Source organism: Myotis davidii, unplaced genomic scaffold, assembly GCF_000327345.1.
Source record: "Myotis davidii unplaced genomic scaffold, ASM32734v1 scaffold143, whole genome shotgun sequence".
NCBI lineage: Eukaryota > Metazoa > Chordata > Mammalia > Chiroptera > Vespertilionidae > Myotis > Myotis davidii.
The window spans coordinates 501,095-514,431 of record NW_006294876.1 but is presented as its reverse complement, the minus strand read 5'-3'; the positions used below and the strand labels follow the sequence as shown (position 1 = coordinate 514,431).

Sequence of the window (13,337 nt, the reverse complement as noted above, 5' to 3'; positions counted from 1 at the left end):
GACTTCTGGCTTTAAGTAGGAGACTGCTTTCTCTCTATCTTTACTTGATTGGTATTCAATATCCTTAAAGAGTTATCTCCCTTGTATAGAAGACCCAGTGATTCCACTTCTTGGAATTTATCCAATGAAACCTGAAACACTAATTCAAAAGGCATATGCGCCCTATGTTCATTGCAGTGTTATTTACAACAGCCAAGATTTGGCAACAGTCCAAGTGTCCATTCGTAGATAAGAGAATAAAACAGTTATGTACATTTATACAATGAAATACTACTCAGCCATAAAAACGAAAATTTTACCCTTTGAGACAGCATGAATGGACCTGGAGAATATTATGCTAAGTGAAATAAGCCAGTCCGAGAAAGACAAGTACAATATGATTTTACTTAGATGTGGAATTTAGTGAACAACCTGAACTAATAGGTGAATTAGGAATAGAATCATAGATAGAGAGCAGGCTGACAGCTGAGGTAGGGGGGGATAAGGGGGGTGAAGAGATTGAGCAAAAAAGGGAAAAAAGAGAGAAAAAAACTCATTCATGGACATGGATAACCATGTGGTGATTATGGGGGGGAGCAAGTGGAGGAGGATATAGGGCAGTGATGGCGAACCTATGACACGCATGTCAGAGGTGACACCCAAACTCATTTTTTGGGTTGATTTTTCTTTGTTAAATGGCATTTAAATATATAAAATAAATATCAAAAATATAAGTCTTTGTTTTACTGTGGTTGCAAATACCAAAAAATTTCTATATGTGATATGGCACCAGAGTTGTTAGGGTTTTTCAAAATGCTGACACGCCGAGCTCAAACGGTTCGCCATCACTGATATAGGGGGAATAAATGGTAGTGGAAAAAATAAAAATAAATCAAGAGAAAGAACAACAACCCTACATAATAAAAAGCTAATATGCAAATTGTCCCCTCAGGAGTTCGATTAACCAGGGGTTCGACTGCCCACTACGATGTACACTGACCACCAGGGGGAGGTGCAGAATGAAGGAAAGCCAGGGCCAGCATCTGGCAGCCAGGGAAGGAAGTCCCCGGTCAGCAGCCAACAGCTGGGGGAAGGAAGGTTCTGATCAGCCCTAATCGCCAGCCAGGTCTAGGTACCTACCCATGCATGAATTCATGCACTGGGCCTCTAGTAATTAAATAAAAAAGAAGGCTATGACAGTTTCGATCAGGGTATGTTAAGCTTGCCATTAAGGGTCTAATTAAACTATACTAGATTTTCAATAAACTAATCTTTTATAAGCAAATTTGGTCTATAAACATATATCAGAGGATATCTTTAACATGAATATATTTTGAAACAATTTCTAGTTATTCTTTGTCTTTCTTTTCAAAAGTTTGAACCCTATATTCAAATCTTCTTAATTATGATATTTTTTTCTGTTGAACTTTGCAATAGAACCTTATTATTATGAAATATCTCTTAATTTTGCTGTTTTAACATTTAATATTAATGTGGTATTTCTAATTCCCATCTCATCATGAGCTATGTGAAAATTTCAGAGAAACATAAAATAATATAACAACAAAATCTCAACAATAAACACACCAAAAATAATGCAGTCAAAAAAGAAAAAAATATAGAGAACTCAAGGACATGGACAATAGTGTGGTGATTTTGGGGCTAGATCGGGTGGGTGGAAGTGAAAGAGGGCACAGAGAGGATAATGGTGATGGAAAAAATAAAATAAAATAGAAAACAAGAATAAAGAACACGGTGATTATACTGGGGCACTTGCTCATTGAGGCTACAAGTAAACTCAAAATAGGCAGAGTAAACACTCGCAATTCTCTGCAACTCTTTTTTTAAAAAGATAAATTAGAATTTTTTTAAAAAATTTGGCATATATTTTCAACTCTAATCACAATTTTATTCCTAAAGATAGCATATAAATGGGCTATTGCTTCCTAAATAGGGTCATGTTGAACATTTGAAACAATTAAACACAATATTTGTTATTTCCTTCTGATTTAAAGTTATACAAAGTTATACAAAGAAACCATAAAAAAGTTATCAACAATAAGTAAACATATAGATAAATACAGATATTAATTCAGAGTGGAAAGAAGTTAGGATGGTAGAATGTATATATAGATTCAGAATGTATATAGAGATTCACACTAAAGCTCTTCCTCCCATGAGAAATTGTTAATTGAGGTCTTCAATAATTTCTTTGTGTTGTACTAAATCAAGTATTATACGTTTTAGTAGTATTACCTTTACCACCATATGTTGTACTATAAAAAGAGGCTTGACTCTTTTCATTGTCTCATTTATCCAATGAATGAAGTGCGTCCAAATAATTGATCTGAGGTCCCGGCTTTACTCAATGGCTTTCTGACCATGTAAAACATCAGTCTGTTTCTTACTTTGTGACCTTTGACTTCTATAAATGCAATTGTTTATGACTAGTATTATTACTAGAAGTTGTTGTTTAAATATATAAGAGGCCTGGTTTAAAAAAAATAGGCCTGGTATTCTGGCTTTAAAAACAAAGAAACAAGGTTTTGAGGGTAAAACAAAACTGGATTTAAATTCTGGATCTGCCACTTTATCACTATGTAAACTTGGCCAAATTACTTAACATTTTGAGCTTTAGTTTCTTCATCTGTAGACTCCTCAGAGCTCTTACCCGGGTTTTTGGAATGCTATATAAAGCCCCTAGCTTACAGATAACAAGCCATAAATGGTCACTATATTTAATAGTCACAAGATCACATTTCCAGAAAGCTCTCTAGCTCCTCTTGTACAACCAAAGATTGTTCATCTCGCCCTGGCCAGATGGCTCAGTTCGTTGGCACATTGTCCCGTACACCCATAGGTTGCTGGTTCTATTCCCAGTCAAGGCACATACCCAGGTTGTGGATTTCATCCCCTGTTGGGTCCTGTGTGGAGACAACCAATCAATGTTTCTCTCCCAAATTCATGTTTCTCCCTCTCTCTCTCTCTCCACCCTCCTCTCTCTCTAAAAAAGAAATCAATGAAGACATATCCTCAGGTGAAGATTAAAATATATAAATATATTGCTCCTCTCTCCACAGCTACGGGGGAGTTTCTGATTTCCACTTGCAGCATGCCAGCAATTGAGTGCAGTCTGTTTAAATTGAGGGTGTCTTCATTGCAGGTAAATAGCCTGGCTCTGATTTTACTCTTTTTAAAGGTAGTGATTATATTGCTGCCAATTGCACATTCTTGTTGTGAGTTGAAACAGACAAAAGCTAGACATGGTATGCTCTTAGAAATCTGAAGAGTCTTACGAATAATTTAGAAAATTGAAATACAAAAGACTGAAGTCAGGAAGCTTTTCACAGATGCCTGTAAGACTCAAACTCCCTTTCATTATCAATTCTACAGACTTGGAGTTAATTGCATTTCAGGGCACATGGCAAGGTACATCTTTTCACTGTGCTTTTCCTTAATTAGTACAAATGTTTCGTCCCTAAGAAAGGTGGAAGTATAAGGTTTGCTTTTGTGTTTGTTAATGTTTTCTGTTTTTTATTCACTGTTTGCAGCCAGAGGCCCATATGAATGACATACTTTTATTGAAATCAAGAATAAATATTATGTAAATTATACCTTGCAAAAGCAGCTAAGGAATCTAATTATTTTAAGGTAGCTTTAGAAGGATTTATTTTGGTTGTCTAACCAAAACAAAGCAGAAAGGATAATGCATATGCTAATAGATTTGCTTCTCAATATTAGCATTTGGAGTCAATACACCAATCATCTTTGCATCCGAACAAGTGGGATGTTCAATTAACATGGCGGTGTTCGATTAATGCTCCTAATAGTACAGAGCAATTACTGAGGCAGTTAATAATATCATGGGACAATTCATTATAAATTATTTATTTTATTTAAAAATGTATAGGTTGAAATATTACATGGCTGTGAATGTATTTGAAACATACTCACTGGTATACATTTCCCAAAACTCTCTTTTCTCTTTTTAAAATTTTTTAATTTTAATTTTAAAATCTTTATTGTTGAAAGTATTACATATGTCCCCTTTTCCCCCATTGGCCCCTTCTAGTCCACCCCCTCCCCCACCGCAGGCCTTCACCACCCTATTGTCTGTGTCCATGAGTTATGCATATACCCATATAAATTGTCCCAAACAAATATTAAAATAGCCCATAATATATTTCCCAAGTAACAGGCAAGATTTTATTTTAACCACTGTTTTTTTAAAAGTAATTCCAAAAGATGTGCTTGCTCTGTTATGATTGTTTCCAATGAATGATTTTAATTTTTTTTTTTTTTTTGGTAATTGTGATAGCCTTCCAAAACTCAACAGTGGTTTCTATGGAACCCATATTTTAGAACTACAAATAGTACATATTGAAATAGAGTGTGTTGTTTGGAAAATTATTAGAAAATTTATGATATCTCTTGAGATAAATAAAATCATAGGGTTTGAAACCAGTGAAAACAAGCAAACCTCTAATTGGAGGAAGAAATGTGCATTATGCTGGAAGTTAAAAGGAGGATGGGTTGAAACCTAATTTTATGTCATTATCTCTATTGTGTTTATTTATTTGACTATTTATTATCTCTATAGTTCATTTTTTGTTTTTTAATTTCTTTTTTGATTAAGTTATTACATATGTTTCCTTATCCCCATATTACTTCGCATGCTCCCCTCCCTCATGCCCTCACCCCCCTGTAATCTGTGTCCATTGGTTAGGCCTATGTGCTTGCATATAAGTCCTTATGTTGATCTCCCCCCTTACCCCGACCCTTCATACCTTCCCTCTGTGGTTTGATGGTCTGATCAATGCTTCTATTTCTCTAGATCTGTTTTTGTTTATCAGTTTATGTTGTTCATTATATTCCATAAATGAGTGAGATCATGTGGTATTTATCTTTCTCTGACTGGCTTGTTTTACTTAGCATAATGCTCTCCAGTTACATCCATGCTGTTGCAAATGGTAAGCACTCCTTCTTTTTTACCGCGGCATAGTATTCCACTGTGTAGATGTACCACAGTTTTTTAATCCATTCATCTATTGATGGGCACTTAGGCTGTTTCCAAATCTTAGCTATGGTGAATTGTGCTGCTATGAACACAGGGGTGCATATATCCTTTCTAATTGGTATCCCAAGAAACTAGAAACACCAAAAATCTCTTTTCAAAAACTCTTTCCAAGAGTGTAATTAGCACTCCAGTTTTACCAATGGACCAACCAGTTTAGTTTCCTTTGTATCAGGGTTTTTCAACCTCAGACTACTGTCATTTTGGACCAGATAATTCTTGGTTGTGAGCATCATCCCTGGTCTCTACTCAGAGGTAACTAGCGTTCCTCATCCAGTTGTGACAACCAAACATGCCTTGAGACATTGTCAAATGTCCTCTAGTGGGGAAACGGCATGAGAGACACTGTGCCATGTGGAATAGATGCTTTGGGATATGTTGGCATCTACAGAGCAACAGTGAAAGAAGTTTCTCTCTGACCTCAATGTTTCTTCCTCTGACCTACCCTTTGGGCACATAGATGCCACTCTTCATAGCATTTAAAAAATTCATTATTATTTATTTTGAATTGCAAATCTCCTCACCATCACTCATAATGGCTCAGATTTTGTCTTTTCTTCTCTCTCCCTTTGATATTGCTGCAGGATAAATTTCAAAGATGTCAGCACAAAGCCTTTTTCATGGTCTCTGCCTCGCTTCTTTCTACAATCTCAGCACTTGCCCTTCACACACGGATAACCTATGCTCCTCATATACACAAAACTACATAGATTTTCTCTATTCTTCATCTGTCTCATCCTTAACCTGAGTTTTGAACCTTACAATCTTCAACTCATTATGTCTATAAGATTTTGTGCACGCTTTCTTTCCATGCACACCTTCATATCTTTATCACCCTATCAAAGAATGCAATTTTTTCAAGTTTATCTCTCCACTGGACTTCAAACTGCAGCTGCTGTGTGTGCATGCGCTAATTTCTTTATTATAAGGACTATTGTAATAACCAAATAAGGTGCTTTAAATATCTTTTAAAACTGAATGTACCTCACACCTCTTTTAATTAAAAGGTATAGACTACATTATTAGCATCTTAATATTAAAAAAAAGCCTTACTAAAGTTTATCAAATACTTTACGTGAAACTAATAGCATAAAATATTTTTATTCTCAAAGGTGTTGGCTCCTTTTGTAGTAGATGGGCCACATTTGCAAATATCATTTATTTTGCTACAGTTTTTAATATAGTTGAACAAATTATACTTACTGTTAAGTATCAGAAGTGTCATTTAAATATTAGAGACACAGAGCATGGATTCATGCACTTGTGGGGTCCCTCGGCGTAGCCCGCAGGGATCAGGCCAAAACCGGCCGCGTAATGCCACCTGCCACTCCTGCCCAACCCGGCCCCACTGCACCTGCCGCTGCCACGCTCAGTAGGCTCGCTGCAGCTCCACGGAGGTCTCCAGGCTGCAGTGGACGGCCACAAACCCTGCATCTGGCGCCCATGGGTCAGCTGAGTAGCACTCCTGCTGTGGGAGCACACTGACCACCAGGGGGCAGCTCCTGCATTGAGCATCTTTCCCCTGGAGGTCAGTACATGTCATAGCAAGTGGTCGACCGGTTGTTTGGTCACTGAGGCTTTTGTATATATAGATGGCATTCTATGTAATGCTGGAGCATAGTAGGTTTTTCTCTGGTTGGAAAACTAATTATGCTGTCTCCTACTTCCATCCCTTACATATCGATTTCTATAACTGGGCTAATGCATACTATTTTGTGTACTTGCCCGTCCTGCTTCTTCAAGCAGTGTCCAGCTCTTGCTCTCAGTGTGAGAGAGGGTACCAGTTGACAGGGTACTCCTACACTCACAGATGAAGCAGGATTGTTGAATACATACATTTGTGCACATAACATTGGTTCTCTCCATGCCGGGGTACTGTGGACTTCTGTTTTTAAGCTGAAACAATCATTCTTACATAAAAGGAAATTGAGAGCCTTTACAAGCCTTATGTAGATACCAACGGAAATGGTTACTCTATTAGCTTTTGTTAAAATAGACGAGAACTCGCTCTGCCAGGTGCGGCTCAATGGTTGAGCAGAAACCAGGAGGTTGCAGGTTTGATTCCTGGTCAGGGCACATGCCTGGGTGGCAGGCTTGATCCCCAGTAGGGGGCATGCAGGAGGCAGCAGGCTGATGATGTGATTGATGATGTTCCTCTCTCACCAATGTTTCTGTCTCTCTATCCCCCTCCCTTCCTCTCTTTCTAAAAAATCAATAAAAAACATTAAAAACAATTTAAAAAGTAGATGAGAACTCAGGGAATCAGAATAAATATGGGGAAAAGCTGACAGATTTATTAAGACTTTCCAACTTCCTAAGGCCTTAGGATTAGCCAAAGGTATAAATTCAGGGTAACTTAAGACTCTCCTACATGTATACAGTCTTTGATTTTGTTATAATTGAGAGCAAAAAAAAAATCTTTCTGATTATACAAGAACATTTTAATAATCTCCACTGCATGACATACTAACATAATAAAATATTTACTGAGCACTTACTGACTGTGCTAATTACTTTGTATCAATGTAATCTAATTCTAGCATATTTATGCAGTATTATTATTCCTTGTTCATATATTTAGAATTTACATTCCAAGGTTGAATAACTATATCAGATCACACAACTAGTCCATCAAGACTCCAGAATTCCCACATGCTGTCCTATAGTGTCAGCATCTAGTCTCTAAGTGAGCATTCTAGGCAGCTTTGGACATTTATTAAGTGACTACTAGGTGCAGGCCACTCTGCTTAGCACTTTATACACAATGCTTAATTCTTTCTCCTAATACCTGAGACATAGAGAGTCCTTTTCTTCTTTTACAGGTAAGGGTGGATGCTTCCTAAAGGAACACAGCTATTGTGTCAGAACCTGGAGGCAGATAAGCCTTATTCCCAACCCTCTGCCCTTTTGTGCTGTATCTGAATTCCCTATCACTAAGAGATCAAGGTTTCTCAACTTCATTTCTATAAATGTTTCCAGTCAGTTATATTCATACCTATTAAGACAAGTGGAAAATCTAATCTGTGTGGTCAAAAATATACTCATAGATATAGCTACATATATTCTTCATTTGACAGAAACCCATCTACTACATGACTCAGATAAAACATCAGTAATATAATTTAATTCTAATAATAGAACAATAACATAGATATAACATATTTAAGTATTATTTTATAAATTTTAAATTACTATGACACAAAATATGTAGATGTCTAAAATTTTGAAGCATACCTTACCTTACTAAGCTATTAGCACTGTCAGGATCTTGTGCCAAAACTGCACCAACAACAGTTCCAACCTTGGCATTTTCATAGACTTCCATGATGTAGGAGGGCATGGAAAATAGAGGTGGTTCATCCACATCCCCGACAATGATCTTCAGCATGGTGGCATCTTTAAAGGGACCCAAGTGAGAGAAGCGAAAATCAAGGTGTGTATTTGCTCCTTCTATGTTGAGAGTGTAGGACTTCTTTTTCTCATAATTCAGTGGCTGCAGGGAAAAAAAAAAAGAGATCCAAATTATGACAGTTAGCACTTTCAAACAAGCATTTTTTTCTATTTTTGAATAGATATAAATCCATCTATTTTCTCTTAAAAACAAACTATAAAGTTTGTATTAGTAATGGTATCTAAAGAAGAAATCAGGGAAACTCAAGTCTGAAATCAACTGTTACTTTTCACAGCCATAAAGATGATGATAACTAAGTACAAAAAAATATTCCCACTGGCAAAAAAATGCTGCTTTTGGAGACTCTAATTTGTAGTCTCCTCAAGTAACTTTTCTCTCTCTTTGACAATTTAACTTATTAAGTATTATTTTTTTATATTTTTACTGATTTCAGAGAGGAAGGGAGAGGGATATAGAGAGAGAAACATCAATGACGAGAGAGAATCACCGACCTTCTGCCTCCTGCACGGCCCCCCCAGTGGGAGGGATCAAGCCCGCAACCCCGGCATGTGCCCTCAGCCGGAATCGAACTTGGGACCCCTCAGTTCGCAGACCGATGCTCTATCCACCGAGCCAAACCAGCCAGGGCTTAAGTATTAATTTTAAAAGGAATTATCTATAATACTATCATCAGTAAAAAGATAAACTTAAAAATTGCTACTAATTTGTTAAATTTGAAGTGTATATATATATATATATATATACACATATTTCCATTTTGCATTTAAATAATATACTGTATCTCATATCATTGATTTGCATCTACCACATCTTATTTTTTCACCTTGCTGGTTTTAAAATTTTTATCATATTTTAGAATCTGATAAACTTTTAAAAATATATTTGTATTGATTTCAGAGAGGAAGGGAGAGGGAGAGAGAAAGAGAAACATTAATGATGAGAGAGAATCATTGATCGGCTGCCTCCTGCATGCCCCATACTGGGGATTGAGGCTACAACCTGGGCATATGCCCTGACCAGGATTCAAACCATGGCCTCCTGGTTCATGGCTCGATGCTCAACCACTGAGCCATGCTGGCTGGACTAAACTTTTAAGTGTTCAATTCAAAATATTTTATTGGAATTTTAGCAATAAATTTGATACAGACTTTTGAATTTCATTTTTATTGTTTTGTTTTTCATTTATTTTCTCTTTTACTAGTAATAGCATTTCATGTATTTGTTTATTTTATTATACTGTATTATGGTGTAATCAACTTTGTTCTGTATAGTTTTTTGTATGTTTCTTTTATTTTTTATTAGCTTTCAGTTTTGCCTAATCTTATAATCTTTTTATTGTACTCTCCTTTTTAAAATTGTCCAACCAATATTTATTATTTCTATTAATTACATATGTCATCCATAATTAATTTGACTTAGCATATAATAATGAGTAAGGTCAGTATGGCATTTTGTCCCAAGAAATATATGGTCTACTGTAGCATATAAAATAAAATAGTAAACAGACATTTACAGCACTGTGTATTTAGTGCTATAAGACTGGTACTATGGAAATTAATAATAAGGATACAAACCTAAGTGCATGTAAGCAGCTAGGTCCTGTTTCTAGGAGGAAGTACCTTTGCAGATAAGAAGCGAATGTTTGGGAAGTGTTTAGCATGAGGCACACAATAGGCTCCACAACCAAAAGTGAGCTCAGATTTATGAGCTTAGAAAACGGAGTTCAATGTCAAAAATCTCTCCATGATGATGTTAGTGCAGCTGATGCAGAGACCAGGCTTTTAGTGTGAGCCTGGGGAAGTAGCCACTGATGCTGAACTTCCTTTGTAATGTCTATGAGAAGAAGAAGAGGGTTTTTTTTTGTTGTTGGGTTTTTTTTTTCATCCTTATTTCTGTCACTAATTTTGCACTAGCATGCTTTAATCTTGGAACTTTTTCTCTTGGCATTTTCAGAGAATGTTCATTCCCTATGGAGAAACTCAGCTATTTTCCTTTAACCTGAGGGACAAGGAGAAGCTGATTAGAATGAGTATCCTTAAGGAATTTTATCAATAGGAAGATCAGTCTTACTGATGTTTATTTTCCTTACCTCTCCTGAATTGCCTTGGATAATTGGCCTTCCCAGAGATTGGTGATTGCATAGAAGGAAAAATAACCATTTAATTTCAAAACTTGATATGAAGAAACTAAAACCTAGAAAACTTCTCAGGTCATAGGGACATGGATGAGACTGGGCTACCACAATATTTTATCAGTTTTTAATAAATAAAATAATTTTTTTGATCTGAATATCTCAAATTTTCTAAAGTGGATCGTATATACAATATACGTGCATTTATATATGACAAAATTATGTATTTTAGATGTATATATTTTAGAGAAATGTTAATTGATTCTGCAGTTTGTGACGTACCAATTGGGAATCATATTCTCCTGAGGGAGTTTAAACTAGAAATGAATTGCCAAAGAAACTCACACTCATCTTGGTTGGGAGTTGCATAACTCTGAGCTGGACTCATACACTGCTAGGGTTTTTTGGTGACTCCTCTCTCCTCAACCATTTGTAAACCATAAGCATCTATAGATGCAAGCGGTGGACCTTTTTAAATTAAATTCAAAATATCGTGTCAGTTAACTAGTTAACATTAGTGAATGAGAACATCTCTTTGAGTAATTCAACAAATCTCATCCCAATTTAGACAACCTCTTCTACAAATGGTACAAGTTTGCTTCCATTCAGGAATTGGGTGGGTGGATATGGTAGCTCTTGGCTCAGAGGAACATGGACTGTCAGAATCTGGGCAAGTTGCTCTTGGAATGCAGCATCCTTGACAAGTTTACCATTGTTTAAAATCAGTGTATTGTTTTTCAGAGTCAACCTGCTGCATCTGGTAAACCTTATAATGACTAAGGTTCTTCTTTCTAAACGTGAATATTTGAGACCCTAAAACTAAAACACAAAAAACAAAACAACTAGGATTTGTTTACTTTACTAGGGACAGTTAATATTCCTTTCTCATGTGATAACACAGAATTTTAAATCACACATCTCCGCTTATTTATCAGTGCTGGCATTCTTATCTTCTGACTCTCAGTGAAATTGTGGAGATAATTTGGCCACTTCTACCCCCAGATATTATTATCAAGCTGTATATCAGTTTAACAGTATCTCTTTTTCCATTTTTTAGCAGGTCCCTTTGCAAATTATATACTATTTGTCTTAACACTAAACTCCCTAGTGATAAGAAGCTGGCTGTTTATTTGGACACATAATTGTATTTTTATAATAGCTAATATATATTTAACTACCTCAGGGCAGGGATAATCATTTTGTGGAACTTCTTTGCCAGGACAGGCAGATGGGTGGCTAGAAATCCAGTTGAAGTCTCTAAGGAATAAGAGGAATATTTCAGATTGAGACAGTAATTTAGAAGCGGTAAATTAATGCAAATGGAAATATTTTAACAACCTCATTTAATTCAGCAGTGCTAAATTGCAATTTTAGAAAAAGTGAGAAATTATTATATCCATTTATTTATTCTCAGTGATTGCAGGATTATGTTTACAATATAAAATATGTTAATTCCTTTATTTGCATTATAACTACAATAGTATACAGAGATTGAATTAGGATTATAATTAGTTTTTATGTTACTACAAGTCTAGTAAAGCTATCCAAGTACTTATTACTCATCATCCATATATTTTAATAGGATCTTTCAGTAATTTTCTAGTAATCATTTGTTCCTGGGAAATTATTTAGAAATCTGTGGATTTTACTTTCTTTAGTTACTGGAAGATTTGTATTTATTTATTTAAAATACAATCTACCAGGATTAGAGAAACCTATTCATGTAATATCTCATTTTGCTGCAAAGATGTTACAAGGGGAAATTTTTTTTTTTGGGGGGGGGGAATTACTCAGGTTTTGCTGGTGCCACAGAAAACAATAACATGAAATGTGTGGCTGAGAGTTTATAAAATGCAAAATAAGCATTCTTTTCAGCCTGAAAAAAAAGAGAAAGAAAATAAATTCATAAAATAGGTCGTAGTATGAACTTAATAGCATAGTGTAGAACCTGAAAATTTTGATGAGTTTAAGAAAGAGTTTGCCCAACTCTACATTAAAATGCCAATTTTTCATGGTCTTAGATCTTTCTGGCTAGATTCTGATAATAAGGGTCACGGACCTGCACAGTCCTGGGAGGGGCGGGCCGTTCTCCCACTGGGTTGCTTCTTCCCACAGTCAGTGCTTCCCTAAGTGGTCACCCAGCAGCTGGTGCCCCTGTAATGAACGCGGTCCTCAATAGCAGGGGAGGAGAGTGGGGGTCGAGGGTGGGAATAGATGCATGCCCAGTGACCGTGCTTGCTGTCAGTCACACCTGGGAAACAGGTCATTGGCCAGAATGGCAGAATGGGTGTGGCCACTGCAATGGCGAGAAATTTGGGCTATTTGATGTCCTAGAGCAGCGATTCTCAACCTGTGGGTTGCGACCCCTTTGGCGGTTGAACAACCGTTCAATTGTAACAATGAAAGTACATCCCGCATATCAGATATTTACATTACAATTAATAAGAGTAGCAACATTACAGTTATGAAGTAGCAACGAAAATAATTTTATGGTTGGGGTCACCAAAACACGAGGAACTGTATTAAAGGGTCGCGACATTAGGAAAGTTGAGAACCACTGCTCTAGAGTTTATGGAGGAATTGCATCATAGCCAAAAATTAAACTTGATTTCAAACTCTGGGCCTTCATAACTGTGAGAGAATGTTTTAAGCCACACAGTTTGTTGTAATGTGTTACAGGAGCCCTACAGACAAAAATAGATTCATTTGCCTCATGTATAAACACAGTGAGATTTTTTTTA

General features: G+C 36.2%; 1 protein-coding gene across 4 annotated transcripts in view; it reads right to left on the bottom strand.

Moving 5' to 3' along the window:
- The window catches only part of CDH18 (cadherin 18), a 338,421-nt gene that overhangs the window by 52,820 nt on the left and 272,264 nt on the right, over positions 1-13,337 (bottom strand). For 3 of the 4 annotated variants that reach the window (XM_015567640.1, XM_015567641.1, XM_006769443.2), the window contains exon 7: positions 8,293-8,546. In XM_015567640.1, coding sequence (XP_015423126.1) covers positions 8,293-8,546 — 254 coding nt within the window. Of the gene's footprint in view, positions 1-8,292; positions 8,547-10,554; positions 10,583-11,774; positions 11,857-13,337 lie in introns of those variants that run through there. The other variant, XM_015567642.1, reaches the window with a different exon arrangement.